The sequence below is a fragment of the Hydra vulgaris genome, chromosome 05 (assembly GCF_038396675.1).
Source record: "Hydra vulgaris chromosome 05, alternate assembly HydraT2T_AEP".
In the NCBI taxonomy this organism is placed as follows: Eukaryota; Metazoa; Cnidaria; class Hydrozoa; order Anthoathecata; family Hydridae; genus Hydra; species Hydra vulgaris.
Genome location: NC_088924.1, coordinates 34,935,185 through 34,956,005, shown reverse-complemented (window position 1 = coordinate 34,956,005; position 20,821 = coordinate 34,935,185). Strand labels below are relative to the sequence as shown.

General features: G+C 27.2%; 1 protein-coding gene across 1 annotated transcript in view; it reads left to right on the top strand.

Annotated features, from left to right (window-relative positions):
- Positions 1-593: 593 nt before the first annotated feature.
- The window catches only part of LOC100210418 (synaptojanin-1), a 66,160-nt gene continuing 45,932 nt past the window's right edge, over positions 594-20,821 (top strand). Inside the window, exons 1-6 of the mRNA XM_065798004.1 lie at positions 594-775; positions 4,492-4,578; positions 15,136-15,409; positions 15,527-15,752; positions 15,855-15,941; positions 18,791-18,852. Coding sequence (XP_065654076.1) covers positions 646-775; positions 4,492-4,578; positions 15,136-15,409; positions 15,527-15,752; positions 15,855-15,941; positions 18,791-18,852 — 866 coding nt within the window. The 5' untranslated portion in view covers positions 594-645. The remainder of the gene's footprint in view (positions 776-4,491; positions 4,579-15,135; positions 15,410-15,526; positions 15,753-15,854; positions 15,942-18,790; positions 18,853-20,821) is intronic.

Below are 20,821 nucleotides of genomic sequence, written 5' to 3'. Positions count from 1 at the left end.
ATAAAGGAGTGCTGCTACATTGATTGAGGGTTTGGCATAGGGCAATTTTTTTCATTATTTTTATTTTTTTATGAAAGTGTTGTATGCTATTAAGGTGGAAAAATAGTAACAAAAAATATAAAAAATGTAAAATATGTGCTTAAATTCAAATTCACATTCTTTATATGACCACACAAGTCATAAAAAGTGCAAATGTACATCTTTCCTGAGAAGACCTGAATATATATATAAATATTTTAAATTATAAAATTTTAAGGTGCCCATTTATCTATATATCTATATCTATATATATCTATATCTATCTATCTATCTATCTATCTATATATATATATATATATATATATATATATATATATATATATATATATATATATATATATATATATATATATATATATATATATATATGAATATATATATTAGTAAAAACAATTATCTAAATTTCTTCTTCAGACTGTTTCATCTTCAGCAGGTTCATCATGAAACTTTATCATAAAAATGAAACAGACTGTAGAAGAAATTTAGATTAGTGTTTTTACTTATTTATTATTGCTCTGTTCTTTAAAAACATTGTCCGCACTATTTGTAGAATACATTAACTTAACTTACATTTGTTTTTAGTTTGATAAATGTTGTACAAAAACAATGACTATTGGTCGGCATTTCCTGTGTTCTATCAAACACGATGAAGTGTCTGGTGAAAAGAGCGTTTTGTTACAACGTCGAAATAATAATGAAGTTTTGTTATTGCATCACAAGGTTGCAACCATTTTATGTGAGTGTATTTATAAAATGATTTTGATAAAAACTCTTAGTAATTATAAATGATTTTAATTACATTTAGGCAGGACCGACAAGAGGGAGGGGCAAAAGGGGCATATTTGCCCCTGGCACCAAGATCATAGGGGCACCAGAAGATGAAAGACAAAATTAAAAAATTTAAATGAGATTTTATTTATAAAAGAGTAAAAAATTGTTTTTATTAATGAGGTGTAATGTAAATTTACTTAGTATGAGCATAGCAATTACTTAGGTCTAATTTATATTACCAAAGAATTAAAGTTTTGTATAATTTTTTTTTTCTTTAGTTGGTTACTCTAGGTCTTATCCAAACAAAACATTTTATTGTTAAAGATAAATTTCAGGTTATTTCAGAAAAAAATAAATATATCTCATAAATTTAATTTAATCACAATTATAAATGGGGGGAAAAAAAGGAGTTAACTTAATTTAGAAAGGTTTAATGACTCCCTATGGAGTGTTAAAATCCTAATACAAATCAAATGTCACGTCTACCCTCAAAAAAGGTAACAAAGTCAATACTTATAACTACAAACTTCTGTCACTCGCCTATACCGTTCAAGTGGTCAAAAAGAAATATATATAGAATTATAAAACAAATAGAATAATAGAATGAAACAAATATCTAAGTCTCAATAAAGATTTGTATATCACAAAGGCTGCCTTACAAACCTGAATCCTATAACATTTTACAGTATACCGTGGATACCTGGTTGGTATAATTTTTGCTGACTTTGCCAAAGCATTCAACACTGTGTCACATAACAACTTCTTCATAAGATTCATTCTAAAGGGTGAGAAGTGGAGTCCTCTCAAGGATCTGTTCTTGCATCACTGCTATTTGTGTTCTACATCAATGACTTACCAGATTGCGTTATAACCATACCAAATTATACGTCGATGATGGCAATTAATCTCAAACGTGTCTAAAAACACGCAATATTGTTCAATAATGTTCAATTTATTATACAATTACAGGCTTTCTTTTTTTTTTCTTTTTCTTTTTTTGTTTGTTTGTTCTTTATTACAATTTTTAAGATATAAAGACAAATATATAAAAAAAGATAATAATAATTGAAGATATTTTTAAAAAATAAAGAGAAAAAAAAAAACAGAAAAAAAAAAAAAAGATTGCAAATACTCAATGAGAGTTTATCAAGAAAGTTGTATAAAACCAAGTTAAAAAATGTTGGTGCATTTATGCTTTCTTATCAAACTAAGCATATAAATTTAAAAAATAATCTGTGTAAAACCCCAACTAATCAATGGTTATCCAGAATGTCAACACTTTTATCAATATTAAACTTTTTATGTATAAGTTTCATTGATTGTTGTTATAAATAAATAAAAATCTAATATCTTTTTATTTTTCCGCTAGATAAAAAATCTTTCTTTAAAAGCTTTCGGACACCAGACGGTCAGCTAAGGTTGCTGTAATAAAACTAATTACAAAATGGCCACTGGAAATTACTGCTGCTCTAAAGCCGTTGCTTTAGCTTCAACCAAAATATTGACCCATGATTAGCAGATGACTCTACTTGGCAAGGAAATAGTTTTCTTTGCAAAGTGAATGACAATAAATATCTTCCATAAAGACATCATTATAGAAATTTTTTTTTTATCTTAATAGTTTAAAGTACTTTAGATTTTCTCAACCAAATATACTAAAAGAGCCTGTAGCCTATTTTTGAATCTATATACATTCTGATTCAAATTTTCTAACGCAATGCCAATACCTGTCTCAGAAAGTAAATTAAAATTGATTTAAAAAACCACTATAAAACTATTTTTATACTTTTGCTAGGAAAAAAAGCAAGAAACGAATATTTTCTTTTTTTTTGAAAATATGGATGAAATTTTTTTGAAAATATGGATGTAAAGTTAAAGAATATATTTTTATTTCTAATGTATTAGAAATAAAAATATATTCTTTAACTTGTATTATTGTACATGCTTTTAATTTAAAAGTATGCAATATAAAAATATTTGAGGGACGCCTAATTGCTGCTGTGCCCTGGGCATAATAAAGGTCTTAGCTGCTCTGCATTTAGGTTATCATTTTTCATTATGTTTTATTTTGGATTCAATAAGAAAAAAAAACTTTTTGAGTCATGTACTTTTTGTCTTAAGGAGACCATAAGTCCCAAAATATTCTATAAAACTTTAATACTGAACTTGCTCTTGCTGCTGGCTTTGTCATTACTCATTTGTGCATGTTTGCACGAATAAATAATAGCAACACTTTTTTTTATAAGAAAATGTGGACACTTTTTTTGATAAGAAAATGTGAATGAAAGTGTATGCAAGTAACTTATGTAAACTTCAAATTATGTAATTTTAAAACATATATCAACTTTAACAGTTTTACTTTTACTTGAAAATTACTATGTGGCAACATCTCCTTACTTTTGATTTATAGCATTTATTTGCTGTTTTATAAATTCTTTTGTTTATTAAATGTTAATACATTTTTCAAATAATACACCTTGGTGGCTGAAGTAGTTAGCTTGCAGCATTTTTAAACTAAATTACTTTTGCTTAAATCCTCACCCTTGTATTTTTTTAAATCTTTTTTAATTTTTTAATTTATTTATGTTCGCAATAATTTTTAGTCTTTATTAATGTTTATATGATATTATCGGAAACACTTAAAATAAAAAATACAATTTACTTTTAATGATTGTTTAAAAAATACTCAGGCTTAATTTAAATTATAATGTTTTTTTTACTAATTTAAAAATTTCAGTTTCAATGAAAAAACTAGTAAATAGTTACGCATTAAAAAGCTATTACAATCTTTGTTTTAATATTTGTGCTCTGTTTTTAAGTTAGGTTTGTTTCAAAATATTAACATTTATCATAAAAAATACATATTACAAATAAAAAACACAAAAACCATTTATTAATACTCAATATAAAAATTCATTAGATGTGTTTTGTTACTTTATTTAAAAATATCAATAATATTAAAGCATTAAAACTTACTTAATTATAACCGCTTGCAAAAACATCTTTTATTTTCAATAAAATTTTCTTTATCTTTTTAAATGAATTCTTTTGTCTTTTCAACTTCAATAATTCTTATATAACAATTCATTAAAAAGACTCTTATTGTTTTAGAAAGTCTTTTAATCAAAATAATTTTTTATTTTTTAATAACGTTTATTATAAAAAATGCATATAAAACTTTTAATAATACTTTAAAAAAATCTTTATCAGTAAGTTATTACTTTCTTTAAAAGTGTTTCGTTAATATAAAAAGTTTGTTAAGAAGTTTCGATGTAATTTATTTCACCTAAAGTATAATTAGATGTCTTCCTGTGAATCTCTGTAAATGTACATTGTGAGGCAGCTTAAATCTTTGACTAATGGCAAAAAAGTAGTTTTTTAAAAGTAGTTTTTAAAAAAAATTTTTGATCTCGTTGATCACTAATATGTATATGTAAACAAATATATTTTTTAATAATATTATGGTAAAAATTATGATGTATAGTTTTTTTTTATAAATGCTTAACTGACATACTTAGCATCCATGTCCTCTTCAGGATGCTTTTAACTTCATCATTCTAGTTAACATTTATATATGATTATTATGATTTTCTTTTAAATAGATTTTGAATAAAAAAATTTTTTAGTTGACAATATTCTGTTAAAGTTTGTTTTTAACAAAAACATTTTAAATTTTTTTAGGTCCAAATGAATTTGAAGCCATAAAACGTCATTTTGTCAAGAACTTAGAAGCTTATGCTTGCCTCGGTGTTTTAAAACTCTATGTAGGTAGGTATATTTATATTTTTATATGATAATTTTATTTCATGTAAGAATTTTAAGGCAAGTTATAAACTATGGTTGTTATATTTAGGTATTATAGATGTTTAGAAATGTAGGTGGGTTTATGTATGTAAAAGTAATTATGTTGGTAATTATAAGTCATTGGTATTTTTCAGAGCTGAGCGGTAGTGCAACTTGATTGACAACTGATTGACAACTGATTGACAACTTGATTGCAGATTCTAGATTGGGTAGCTAAAATGAAACCAAAAAAAAAAAATCCCGAGGTTGCTACCATTTAGATTTAGCAAATAAGTTTGAGTTTCTTAATTTACATAAAAAGATTTTACTTTTTTATTTACTATTTACAAAAGGAGTTGACTTTTTTGTTTACTAAAAATTAGTTGAAAGGAAAATAAAATAACCTTAGTTATTTTATTTTCCTATAATAATCTTAGTTAATCAAATAATCTTAGATTAATGTATTTTGAAGCCTCTGTTTGTCCCTTATCTCTACAACTACCTCTATGTATTAGCTGTATTAAACAGTGCTTAATCTTTATATTAATTTAAACTTGTAAATTTTAGTGAAAAGAAAAATTAAAAAAAAAATCATAGCAATAAACAATTCAATGTATTCGATGTTTATTCCAAAAATCTAATTTTGTCTTCATCTGGAATTTTGTTATGCAAAATAAATGATTATGTTTGTTACTTTTTATTTTTTGTTTTTGTTTTTTGTTCTTTATCGCAAACAGTATAGATTTATTTTATTTACAGTTTGTATTTTGAAAACAAAATTCACTCTCATTTAATTAACAATATTTTGCAGCCATAAATTTTTTCAGTCAAATCAGTTGGTTACAAATCAGTTGGTTACAAATCAGTTGGTTACAAATTATTATGCAACTTTTTATTTTTAAGAATAAAAATTAAAAATGGATCATGAGGAGTCCTGTCAAACCACACCAGTGTGAAAATTTTTTAGGTGATCTAAAATATCACAGAGCATTGCTGAAGAGCATTTATGAGCAAATTTTGTCTCCTTTCTTACTTTGTTCTGAGCCAGAATTCTAAACACTGCACCAAAACTGTCTATATTATTCTTAATCTACTGATCATTAATTCTAAATTTTCAGATATAAAATTTTAAATAATAACATTAGATATAAAAGTTAAATTTTAGAAAAAATTTATTTGTTAGAAAGAAAAAAAGTTACTATTAGTATACTAGAAACTAGTACTACTAGTTTTAAAATTTGGATAAGTAGCCAATAATTTCAAAAACTAATCACCTACTAAGAGTTTAAACATTTCATTTAAGTCTTCAAATAAATGTTTGATAAATTTTATTGCTCAGTTTCAATCTTTTATTTTATTTTTCATTAATTTCAATTTTTTCTTATAAGTTTTGGGATTAAAAATGAATAATTAAAATTTTCACTTTTAAATTATGACATTTCTATAAATTATTATTTTTTCCGGATATCCAGTTAAAAATATTTTTTTTATCGTCAAATAATGTAAACAGTAAAGGTATTCATTCATCAATTACTCTATGCTACATTTTTTTTAGGTGAGGCATTATTTGTATAAAAATTATTTTGCTCTGCTTTACGTGAATAAGAATTTGAGCAAAATCGCTAAAAATTTTATTCATGTAAAGCTGAGCAATTACTTGATAAACACTGAGTAAAAGCAATTGCTTTTTTTTATTCATCCGGCCCATTAGAAAATGCATGTATGTATTTAAATTATAAAATAATTTTTTAGTTAATTAAAGTTACCAAATCAATTTAATTATTGAGACACTAACAGGAAAGCGATTATTGTTTTGCCATTATACTTCCTGCTGAAAGGTAATATAAACCTAATATTTTTTGCTGTAAAATATCTGATTTGAATAATAAATGTACTTACCGCTTTTAAGTTTTTAAACAATTTTTAAACAGTTTTACATTTAGAATAAAGTTTTCCCATTGAAAAAACCTTTGTGTTTTAGTTCAACTTGAGACTTTTGACAAAATAAAAATTGAAATTAAAGAACTCCTCTTGTCTGCTTTGTTATATTTTTATTTCCATTAAAATAATTAGTTTTCATTTACTGTGAAATCAAATTTATTTGCACTATTTTCTTACTAAATCCAAATAAAAATAAAAATTGTTATTTTAGTTTTAAGATTTTATTAGCAAAAATTCTATCATAATTTTTTAATTTACATATCTTATATTTGTAGCACTAATATTAATTTTGTTTTCAAAATCAATCAAGTATAAAATATAAAAGTTTTTAAATTGTTTACTTATTGAGATTAATTGTTTATTGAGATTAATTGATTCAGTTTTTTCATTAAATGTTTTATAAATGGTTATATATAAAAGCATCTACATAAAAATTATTTGCCTAAGGGAAAATTCAAACATATTATATCTCAAGTTAAAGTTATGAGTAAGAGGTTTTTTGTTTACTATCATTTATTAACTACAAAAGCGTTTATCACAACAGTATTAATTTTTTAAAAAATCAAAAAGCTGTAACTTACCTTGAAGAAGAAAAAATAGCGTTAAAAATTATTAAGTTTTTGCTAGTGTTTTGATAAATACTTTGTTTTGGAAGGTTTAAATAATATGAATAATATTTTTAAAGGGTTATTTAAGATATGTAAACACTCAGCACTTAGAGATCACTTTAATTATTTCGACTATTTCACTTGAAAATCTAGTTTAATTTAATTTATAACCTCTATTTAAGTAAGTATTAAAACAGTTTTTTTTATATATAAAAGAATGCCTGCAAAAAATTAATTTTCAAACACATGAGATATTCTTAAATACACAAAAAGTTTTTATTCCTCGATTTTTCAAGATGTTTCTTTAAAATATTTTCTGGATTTTTTCTGGATATTATTAGGAAAAAATTTTCTGGATATTTTAAATATGACCAGGATAATCTCTGATGAAAACTAGATAAAATAATTTTTAAAATATGTTAAAAAAAAGCCATTTTTTATAAAAGTTAAACAAATAAACAAAAAATTTTTGTTGCAATTTAAAAAAATTTAAATGAAATTCTTTTGCCATATCTGGGGTGGATCCTCCAAAGATACCCTTTTTCTTTCAGACAAGGTGCAAAAACACATTGTAAACATCCAACCTCCAACCATTATCACATTGTTGATATGTTGCTTCTCTTTCTCTTTTCTATAAATACTATAAGAGGCACTGCTCTAAAGAGCTAGCGCCTCTTCTGCCAGTCACAAAAATTTATTCTTTTGTTACTTGTCATTCAATTAGTTCTCATCTCATCAAAAATGGATAAACATATTGAATTCCTGAGTGCTCTTTAAACTCAAAAAAGATGTGCCTGGATGCAAGTCAAAATCTACACAAGAAAAGTAGAGCGTAAAATGAAGAGAAATAAGGTCTTTTTGAGAAAGAAAATAGATTAAAGGCGAAGCAAGCAAAACCTGTTTGAAATGACCTATAGGTTGAATTTGTAGGAGCAGCATTGATCGCTGCAGTTATATCTGCTGATTTAAAAAGTGTGGCACTGTCGAAGTCAAGTACCAAAAAAGCAGAGAAAGAATCCTAATAGAAACAGCTCTTCATACAAAAGCATCATTTACTGCACCAAAGTACGCCACACTTCATAGGGATAGAAAAGTTGTATCTAAAGACAATGAGAGACTTGCAGTCCTCATAGCAGGACTGCTAGCTCACAGATATGTGTTATTAAATAAACCATAATAACTGGTGCTTCGCTCTTGCTGTGGATTATGAAGATAATCCAGAACATCAAAATATATACTACATCTCATTTTTATTTCAAGAACTCATCCTTCATTTCCAAAACAAAATTTAAACTTTGTATGGATAGTTTGTCCAACATAAATTTTAATGTGACAATCGTTGATTTTAAATTAGCATCAGCACAACATAATCATTCAACTATATATAACTATAAACATTTAAAATAATTTCCTCTTAGACTGAGTTTTTTGTTAAGCTTTATATTTATTATTTTAGAATTTAAGTTTATTAAGTTGTTTTTTTTCTTTTTAGTTAATTTTTTTTTTTAATTTAAGTTTTTCCAAACTTTTAAAATGCCTAATATTTATGTTTTAAAATATTAGGTTTTCAAAAGTATTTTATGCCTTAACAGACAAGGCTACAACCGCTCAGGCTTCCTGTAACAGTTATATATATATATACATACATATATATATATATATATATATATATGTATGTATGTATGTATGTATGTATGTATGTATGTATGTATATACACACCTATCCGTAAACGGTCCCAGCCTCAATTTTGAAGACCAAAAAAACGACCAATAGGGCATTAATCTGCAGGTCTCAGGTATAACCAGATATAAAAATTAAAATCTAATCTCTATAGCCAAAGGAGAAAAACACATTTAAACTTTTATAGCACCTTGCACTACTGATCGCACTTTGAGCCTCGTTGTAAATCTATTTTTTTTTTTTTTCACTTTTGGGTTATGGAGTTTTTAAAAAATAATTAAAACTCTTTACATATATGTGTTGGCTATAACCTGACAAAAAATCAACTCTTTAACACTTGTGGTTTGTGTACAGGGACCTAAAGTATAGAGAATGGCTCTAAAAGTCTCTTTAAAAAGAGACAACGGATGCTTTAGGTTTTTATTCTAACCTTATTATCGAGTATGGAAATTTTAAAATTTAATAGAATGAAGCCTTGGCATGTATCTTTCAGGCAAAAAAAAGTAGAAGCAAGATATATTTTATCTGTTCAAAGATATAGCTCTTAAAGTAGGAATCTTGCCTTTGAAAAAACGGCCAAAATATAGCAGCTTTTTGTGGTTTTTATGCTTTTTAAAGATTCAAAGTTACATCAAATAATTAATTTAGTAACAATATCATGTGACTAGTGGATATGGGATTCTATGGTTGTTAGACTTCACATTTGTGTGTACTTTGTCTGCAAAAAGAGTGCTTTTTTTGTCCAAGTTTGTATAAAATATGGGGCAGAAAACACATAGTTAGAGGCATTTTTTCTAATTGTTCTGAATTTTAAACACATAAAAACCTCTTTGTATTTTAATTGTTAAACTCACAGGTTTGCTTTGTTGTTTTTGTTGAAAATGGTTGACCAAATATTGGATATGATAAAAACTTTTTTTCATATTGTAAAAATTACTGTAGAATTGTAAATTCAAAATTAATTGGTAATTTATAAAATAATTTCAAAATTAATGTTAGAATCAAGTTTTTTTTATATAAATCAAATATGTATAACCTTGTGCTTTTTTTCTTGTATTGAAGTATCTCCTAAAATCTTTTTATTGCTTTGATCAAGTTTTTTCTACTATTTAAAAATGTGAAAACAAATGTTTCTTATTTTCCGGGAAAAGCCACAACATCAAAATAATTACATTTAGGCAGTCAACAGTCTAAACAACTAAAAAGATTTTTTGCCAACACAAGCTTGTACTGAAGTTATTTTTCAAAGATTAGTTGCTTAACCACTGAAATATGATATAAAAGTAAAACTCATCAAGATTGTCGGCAATCTGTATGCTTCTTTTGTTTTTCAAAATGTGACAGGTATATTTCTGATTTCATCAAGGAAAGAATACTAGGTATTTTTTCTGGAGATTCCATTGATTTTAAGGATTATAGAGTTCCATTGGGCATATGCAATTCCTGCAGAGCAATGGTACAAAAGCATGGCAAAGGAGAAGGTAGCCTTTGCCCAAGCTACATGACTTTAACAAAGTGATCTTTAGACTACAGACAAGAGGCTTTGATTCTTGTAATTGTTTAATTTGCCAGGTTGGCCAACTAAAAGGACATTCTACAAAGCTCACTTTTTCAACCAATCAAGATTTAAAAGAACCATCAAGTAGCTTTGATAAACTATGCTCAAACTGTCTCAGTGTAGTCAAAAGAGAAATACACATGATTGTTCACAAGCCACCAAGTTTGAAAACTTAAAGAAAATGATAGCAACTGATTCCAGAACTGCTGAAAAAATGGCATTCTCTCTCATAACTCAAAAGGTATCCTCTACACAGGGTACAATTAGGTTGAGCAAAGAAATTGGTAAAGCTTTAAATATTACTCCAGGTTCCTCCAGAGCTCAGTACATATCAAAAACTTCTCTAACTACTTTGGACATGGTTCAAGTTCAAATTAATACTGGTCTTTTAAATAAAAAGATGCAAGAACTGGCTGTAACATTAAACAAGGCTACAAATTCAAAAATTGTTGAAACAAAATTTAGGGAAAATTTTACAATAACTGGTCAAAAGGTTGAACTCAACTTTCAGAGTTAGTCATTTTCTTTAAGTTAGACCAATCACTTCACCCCCTCTCATCAAACTAGGTATTGATGGTGGAGGATCTTTCCTCAAGTTCAGCTTGAGTGTTATCTCCAATGGTGGATGCCAAAATGTCAAAACAAGTTCAGCCTCAAATGACAAAAAAGCTTACTGACTGTAGAACATGGGAAAGAAACAAGTGCCAAGCGTCAGCTACTTGTTGCTGTTGCTGAAAACGTTTTAGAAACTTATAAAAATGTCAAAAAAAATTTAAGTTCATTTGGGAAAAGTGATATGCCTTTCTTTATTGCATGTGACATGAAGTTAGCCAATATCATCTGTGGCATTCAGACTCACTCAAGCAAACACCCTTGCTGTTGGTGTGATGTTAAATCTAGTGACCTCAAAAAACAGGGAACTCCAAGAAACTTCAGATCCATTAGGATGCAATACAAAGCATTCATTGAGAAAGAGAATGGAAAAATATACGCAAAGGATTTTCATAATGTTATTCATAACCCCATTGTTTGACCAAGAAGATGTCAAACAAGTAATTGAGTTTATTTCCCCAATGGAACTTTATTTTCTCCTTGGAATTTTAAATCATCTTTACAAATCAATGCTAAAGATATGGCCTAAAGACAAAGATTGGCCATTACTTCTCAAATTGAAATTACAACCTTATCATGGTGGAGAGTTTGTTAAGAATGATTGTCTTAAGCTTTTGAAGAATGTGGATGTTTTGCAAAGAATTATTGAAAGAGAAAAAGCAGACCATATGCTTGGTTTTGTGAAAACATTCCAACATTTTAAGAGTTTTGTTAGCTACTGTTTTGGAAGGACATAAAATACTGCATATATTCAACATATCAAAGACTTTAGGAACTCATATCTTTAACTCTCAGTTTCAGTCACCCCAAAAGCCCATGCAATGTTCTACTATGTTCCTGAACTTATTGCTTTAAAGGGTACACATTAGGCATTTTTAGTGAACAATCAAAAGAAGCCTTGCATTCAATCTTCAGTGCTCAATGGGCTAGATACAAAAGAAACCCTGGTCATCCTGGTTATGGAGGCCAGTTACTGAAATGTGTTATTGTCTATAACAGCAAGGATCTTTGAATTCGATTTTTTAAATAATTTTTTTTTTTTAAAACAGTTAAACAGTGATTTCTAGAATTTCTTTCTAGAAATACTTGACATAGCATTTGTTGATAAGGAATATTCTTGTCTGAAATTTTTGTTTATATTATGAACTATATTAATTTATTTATAGTTTCATAAAATATAAGTTTACAAAAAATTAATCAGATGTATATATCTTATTTTGCAAGTACTAAATATAAAAATCTCAACAGCAATTTGAAGAAAAAGTAATAAACACCATAACACCACCATAAAGTAGTTTTTTTTAAAGGAAATTATTTTTAAAGGAAATCAATTATCAGCCAAAGGTCTCCAGATCTTACTTGACTTATGCTCCAGTTATGCTGCGAAACATGATATAGTTTATAACAATATTAAGTCTCAATTAAGGTTTTTTAAAATTTATAGACCCCTTATAAACAGCCCTCGTTTCACTTTATGTGGCATGGTTCTCACATACACTAGTCAATATAAATACCTGGGTCATTTGATCTCAAATTATATGCCGGATGACAAAAATATTTTAAAACACGTGCACTCTATGTATGCTAAAGCTAACCTCATCCGTAGAAAGTTCAACTCAACACAAATACAAACAAAGATCATGTTTTTTAATGCCTTTTGCAGTCCAATCTATGGAATGTCAGTTGTGGTGTCTTTGGAGAAAAGACTCATTCCATCATCTATGGGTTGCATATATTAATGCACTTTGCTTGATACTAGGCCACCATGGAGCAGTGCTAGTGAATTGTTTGTGAAACATGGTCATCATTCACTTAATGTTGTTATTCGCAAGCAACAATACTCCTCAGTGTTACTGCTGCAGAATAGTGAGAACCTTGTCATAAAAGCTTTTATTAACTCAGACAGGTTCTTGCAGTCTCCACTGATGTTTAAATAGAGAGCTGAGTTGTATTTATAACACTTTAATTTCTTATCTTTATTTATTTTATTTTTTATTTCTTCTTGGCTTTTGTTTATATTCAAGTGCGTTAGTCTTTGTTTTATTCTAATCCACTTTATTTTACCCATTGTATATTTATTATATTGGCCCCCGAGCCTGTCAATAAAATTGATTGATTGACTGATTTCATTTCTGTATGTATGTGTTTTTTCAATGGGAGATTAAGGTTAAATGGGATTTTCTTTTGTTTGATATCTTAATAAAACCCATTTCAGTAAAGGCATATTTCTTATTTAAATTAAAAAGAGTTGTAATTATTGTGTGCATTTCCAATATTTGGTCAATCATTTTAAACAAAAACAACAAAGCAAACCTGTGAGTTTAACAATTAAAATACAAAGAGGTTTTTATGTGTTTTAAATTCTGAACAATTAGAAAAAATGCCTCTAACTATGTATTTTCTGCCCCATATTTTATACAAACTTGGACAAAAAAAGCACTCTTTTTGCAGACAAAGTACACACAAATGTGAAGTCTAACAACCATAGAATCCCATATCCACTAGTCACATGATATTGTTACTAAATTAATTATTTGATTTAATTTTGAATATTTAAAAAGCATAAAAACCACAAAAAGCTGCTTTATTTTGGCCGTTTTTTCAAAGGCAAGATTCCTACTTTAAGAGCTATATCTTTGCACAGATAAAATATATCTTGCTTCTACTTTTTTTTGCCTGAAAGATTCATGCCAAGGCTTCATTCTATTAAATTTTGAAACTTCCATACTCGATAATAAGTTTAGAATAAAAACCTAAAGCATCCGTTGTCTCTTTTTAAAGAGACTTTTAGAGCAATTCTCTATACTTTAGGTCCCCTGTACACAAACCACAAGTGTTAAAGAGTTGATTTTTTGTCAGGTTATAGCCAACACATATATGTAAGGAATTTTTAATATTTTTTAAAAACTCCATAACCCAAAAGTGAAAAAAAAAAAAAATAGATTTACAATGAGGCTCAAAGTGCGATCAGTAGCGCAAGGTGCTATAAAACTTTAAATGTGTTTTTCTCCTTTGGCTATAGAGATTGGATTTTAATTTTTATATCTGGTGATACCTGAGACCTTGCAGATTAATGCCCTATTGGTTGTTTTTTTGTCTTCAAAATTGAGGCTGGGACCGTTTTCGGATAGGTGTGTATATACATACATACATACATACATATATATATATATATATATATATATATATATATATATATATATATATATATATATATATATATATATATATATATATATATATATATGTGTGTATATATATATATATATTATATACTCCTAACTGGTTGTCAGAAAGTTTTTCCGTATTTTTTTGACACAAAAAAAAAATTAAAATGCAAGACCGGAATTTTTTTTCAGCACTTCCTTGCGAGTCAGGCTATTTGTCAGTCGATGTAGCAGTTTTCGCAACTCAGGCGAGTCAGGCTATAAGATAGTCGATGTAGCAACATGCGCATGATTTACAGTAAAAAAAAATAAAAATAAAAACATTTTATTAAAAAAAATAAAAATAAAAACATTGTTTATATTATTAAAATCAATCAGAATGTTTTTAAAAACATTCTGGTCAATTGAATTTGTGTTTTTGTGGTTTTTTAAAAAACAATTAATTTGCAATTAAATTAATTGTTTTAACTTTCTGACAACATGGAAATGTTGGACGAAAGTCAAAAGTAATTAAAAGTGACGTATTTGTTGGCCTAAGAATCATTTTTACTTCCAAAGGCAACAATATATATATATATATATATATATATATATATATATATATATATATATATATATATATATATATATATATATATATATATATATATATAAATTGTTACTTGTTTTCCTACCTTTATAGCAAACAGCTTTTTCAGAAAGAAAAAAAAACCATAGTGAAAAAAAAGGTTACTGTCAATATAGCAGTCTCAGTCAATATAGCAGCACTCTTTTGAGGTAGCAGGATTAAAGATAGTCAATATATGTACTTAAACCCCCAGCAGCAACTATTTCAGTTTAAACATGCATTCATAGTTATATATATATATTTTTTAAAATCATCATTGTATATAATTATAGTTATATATAATTGTAGCTTATTATTATTATTATATTAAATTTTTTTTTAACTAAATAAATAAATAATGATTTTAGATGAAGAATATTGCTTCATGTATTTATTTTTTGTCACTGGCTGCATCTCAATTGGTAAGATAGCAACTACAGATATTTATCGCATCAGTAACTGTTCATATCTTCCACTACAAGCTGCTAGTGAATGCGATTCTCGAATTAATGATTTGCAAAAATTGCTTATGTCTGGTTGCTTTTATTTTTCTATAAATGGAGAGACTGATAATTGCTTTGAGTTAAGTCTGACAGCACAGAACCAACATTTTCAAAAAATTCCAGACTCAAGATTTTTTTGGTATGGTTAAAGCTTTTTTATAAAAAATTAATAGAAAAATAGTAGTGGTAGATGCCAATTAGTATGTGGCTAGGTGTTAAGATGTTAATGACCATTAACTCTTTTTTACTGTTTTAGGAATAATAGCATGCACAATCATTTAAAACAATTTAATATTAATCCTCAAAATTGGTTTGTGCAAATGATGTGCGGAGGTGTTGAAATACGAACATTGTACATTGGGGCAAAGCAAGCTCGGGCATGTTTAATTTCACGGTTAAGTGGTGAGAGAGCTGGAACTCGTTTCAATGTGCGGGGAACAAATGATGATGGTCATGTTGCAAACTTTGTTGAGACTGAACAGGTTGTTTAAGTTTACATTTATTGGTAGTATTTTATATTTACATTTATTTTAATATTCTTTGTAATATTTACGTAGATGTTTGGTAATATTTTTTTGTAATAGCTGATAATTCTTGATAATGGAACTCGAAGTTCATTTATTCAAACTCGTGGCTCTGTTCCACTTTTCTGGGAACAAACTGGTGTTCAGGTAATTTTTATTTTGATAATTACAGGTAAATAAGTTAATCATCATAATTAATAAATAAAAAAAAGTTCATCATCATCCTTGTTATCTTAAAACATTATCTTATCAACTTAAATCCAATCAGTTTTTTTAGAGTTTAAAAAAAAAGAATAACAAAAAAAAATTTTTTTTAAATAAAATTCTTTCTTATCTAAATAGTTCCTACCCAAATCCTCATGTATAAACTGTTGTCCCTGCAAATGGCTTTTTCACATCAGCAATGAAATTTTTTTGAAGGCTAAGTATGCACAGATATCAAATATTTTAAACTATACATATGTAATATGTGTGTATATTTACAGGCTTTGGCGGAAATGGTAATCACCCACTATTCAACCATGCTTGATATACCTTGTTGCAACAACTTGCCCGCATCTTTTCAGATGTTTCAAATACACGCTAAAAGAATTAATTTTTACTTTTCTGACGTTAATTTAACAGCAAAACACTTTTAAACAAAAATTTACTTTTATTGGTTGTTTCCACAAAAAAAAATTATACTTAAAAATCTTATTAATAAAATTTTGCAAAGTTTATTATATATAATAAACTTGATTAATTATATAAAGTTTAACAAATTATATAAATTGGATAAAGTTTCATTGTAAATGTATATTTTTACATTTTTTTCATCATAAAAATTACATTTTTTTAATTTAAAAAAAAAATGTAATTTTTATGATGAATGCATTTCTTATAATTATATAAACTCTTTGATGAAGTTAATGACATTTGTTTCCTTATGGAGCAGTCATTAAAAATAAGTAGATACTGTATTTAAAAGTGTCGCATAATTTATGAGAACATTATAAAAGATTGAGATTATCAATTCCAAGCGTAATTTTAAATGGCATTTGTTATAATTTTCCTGTCCAGTTATACTTTTTTGAGCTTTGATTTGTTTTAGTTGAGACTTGGTTTAGTTAAGATTTTTTTTTCAAGATTTCTTTCCTTTTTTAGTTAAGTTGATTTTGATAGTTAAGTAAATGTTTTGTAAATGATTTTGTAAATATAAATAATCTTATATTTAAGGTGACCAATGCCCTCATGTTTTGAGAAATAGCTAAATAAAATTAAGATTTGTATGGTGTATATTTGTACTCCTAAACAAAAAGACGTTAGTTGTCTTAAAATATTTTTTGAACTTTTTTTTGTTGTTGTTTAAAAAATGAGAATTGTCACTTTGTCAAACAAACTTTAAACAAACTTTGAAAAACAAACTTGAGTTAAGTAATTAAAATGTCTAAAAGATGAAAGTCATTATTTGTACGTGCGTACAAATAAATTGCTTATATTAAAAACATTACTTGTACAATAAAAACTTTTAAATATTTTAATTTTTCCTTATAAATAACTGGTGTAGTGCTGTGGTTGTTCAAATGTCCTAATTTTGAGACACAGCTGTCTAAGTAGTGGGTTCAAATCATCTGTTGGGAACTATTTTTTTAAATTTTTTCAAAGTAGTTTTAAGTTTGGGCATTCTTTTAAGTAAAAGAAAAGTATTTCAATATTTATTTAAATAGAGTTTATAAATTAATTTAATTTATATCAAAAAAAATATTAAATTAGATTACACAAGATATTTAGGTGATATAGTCAAAATAATTAATAATAACTTATGTTTAAATATGCTTGTGCAAATTGAATAAAAAATTAGTTGTACACGCATTCAAATAATACCTACTGTTAAAGAAACCGTATATAAAAAAGCAATTAAGTTGTTTATGCAACACAAAGATAGCAAAAAGTGACCAACAGAGTTGTCCAGTTGCGTAGACCAGGGAGATGTGAAAATAAAAACAGATTGTAGGATGGTGTCATTGAATAAAAAATAAAAATCATAAGAAAATATAAAATGTGTGGCAAGACTTTTGTGACGTAGAAAAACGAAGAATAGACAATAAGGGGGCATGGGGAGAAACAACTAACGCTCTAGTCACTCTGTGTGTAGAACATATGCAACAAAAACAAAAATTTGATAAACTGATTTTAGAGACTGTTGATGTCTACAGGTGTAGTACATTAGTACTACACCATCACACCTGTAGACATCAACAGTCTATGTTGATGTTTTCATTCACAACAGTCTATCGTTATGTTTTCATTCACTTTCAAATCGGGTAAATAGAAAGCTAAACACACTCACTCCTTGCGCTTATGGGCTAGCACATCAGAGCCAGATGTAAGACCTACAGAATGGATTTCAATTGATCGAATGCACACATTAGTCACTGTAGGCCACAAGTCATCACTCTCAGCCAAAAGACCTACTGCCCCGTGCTGGTGTGGAGTGATGTGCTATGGAGTGAGATTTTAGATCCAAGCACAAAGTCAGCGAGCGCTGGTCTGACGTGCATTGTGGAGCTTTCGAAAGAACGTGTGCGTCAGTGTCAGCGTAGTCATTAGGTAGTCATTTAAGAAACCATATATAAAAAAGCAATTAAGTTAAAGAAGTTTTAAATAGTTTAAGTAAAATGTTTCAGTTGTTTAAAAACTACTAGAAAATGTTGTTTAGTGAAAAAAATCTACTAGAAGAAAGAAAACTACTAGAGAAAGTTGTTTAGTGAAATGTTTTAGTAAAATGAAAAGTTTTAGTAAAGTAAGTAAATTAGTATTTTTTACTTTAAAGGAAAAATTTATATAATATTTTGTTAAAATGTGAACTTTTTAATGCTAACTTTTTAATTTAAAAATCTTGATAAAGATTTATAGGGTTCTTAAAAACTATTTCCAATATAATCGTTAAAATATCTTTGTATTTTTTACAAAAATTTTATACCTAAAAATTTAAATAAAAAATATAAATTTTTTAGGTTGGAGCCCACAAAGTGAAAATGAGCCGTGGTTACGAGGCTTCTTCTCCAGCCTTTGAAAGGTGAGTTTTGATTATAAATAACTTAATGGAAAATTTTTATTTGCAAAAAAAACTTTGGAATTTGGATAATAATGCTATAGGCATAGATTCAATTTAATTTTTTGTAAGTTAATTGTGTCCATAAAATTAAAGAAAGCAGTTCTGAAGCAGAAATATTTTTATCAAGGTAATGTAAGTTCTCTTGATTTAATAGTATTTTAAATAATTTTGAATTGATAGTATTTACAATGCTAGGTCATTCCAGCCTTATTCAAGTTATGTGAGGCACCATCTTAGATTTTGGTATACAAGCTTAAATAATGTAAAAAACTTGTCTCCAAATTTTTGTGTCCAACTTTTAATGTGCTCAAATCGATACTCAGTTTTTCAGTGCAGTTTTTTAAATACATTGCATCACACAATTAGTTTTAACTTATGTAATATTTTTTCAATGATAATGAAAACTTGTACCTAACTATTTTTTAGGCTAAAGAACTAAAAAATAATAGTTAAAAAACTATAAAAAGCTTCTATATGAAAGTTTTGTTTCAAAATAGTCGAAACCTTTTCATAAGCTTTTATAACCTGTTTTTTTTTCTGCTGCCTTGTTTAAAAAGAACTATATCTTGAAAATGCCTAAAAATATATTTCTGAAATTTTTTCCTATTTTTCTTATTTATTTACATTGAAAGTTTTATGAATATAAACCCCAAAAATAACACAAGCTGTTATTTGAGAATGGAAAAGAAATTGTTTTTTTTTTCCTGTTTTTTTTTCCCGTTATGTTTTATAATAATAAGTCAAAAAAAATATAGTAAGTTACAAAAATAAATCATGAACATTAGGAAATATTTTAAAATTCTAAAATTAAAATGTAATAAAAATCCTAAACAGGTTTTATAAAAATTTAGTCTCTGGTTTAAAGGTTGCTCAGTTGTCTTCAATGCTTTAGTGCTCAATCTCACTAATTTTGTATGGTCTTCCTATGACAGTCGTTAATATATTAATCTTTAACAATAGGTTTGTTGATGAAACCATCAACATATGTGAACACATTATTGTCTCTTGAATGACATATATGGCCTTGAAGTGTAACTTGAATATGTTAATCTTACTTGAAAGTCTTTATTTTCATTATCAGTGTCCCCAACTAGTCCAATCTATGGATTGTAGTAAACGACCAGGGTTGATATTTGACCAGGGCTGGGGCTGGGTTTGATAAAATATAGCCAGGGCCATATATATCCTTAAAGTACATTTTTTTTTTCAAAATTTATGTTTGATTTTGTATATATATGCATTTATAAACATCATTATGATCAATTTGATCATTATGATCACCATCATGATCATGATTATCATCATGATCATCATCATCATCATCATCATAATTGTCATCATCATGATCATCATCATCATTGCCATCATCATTACCATCATTATCATCATCATCATTATTGTATTCATCATCATCATCGCCATCATCACCATTATCATCATCATCATCATTGCCATCATCATTATCATCATCATCAGCAGCAGCAGGCTTTAGCCTTCCTCTTTAAGCTGTTTCTCTAATCATGGTCAATGCTCAAATGAGCTATCATTTCTATTACAATAAACCAAAACTCGTTCTTGCTTGGCTTCTTATTCAACAAGTTGCATCCTTTTACTGTATCTGTCTCTAACTATTAAATACTGTCATAAATATATGCCAGAATCTAATAAATAGTAAATGCAAGTATAAAATTATAATATTTAAAGAATTTTAAATTTATTTCTAGCCCCTGCTAAATCTTACAATTTTACCGGGGCCGGGGCTGGATTCGCAAAAAGTCTCATTTTTAGCCGGGGCCCTGGTCATTTACTAATGGATTTTTATTATATCAAAAAAAAACATTTCAAGGCTTATATTCTTAAACAAGGATGTTTAATAATTTAATCAGTTCGGTTTCAATTTAATGATTACCCTAGTTGTTCAGAACATTCG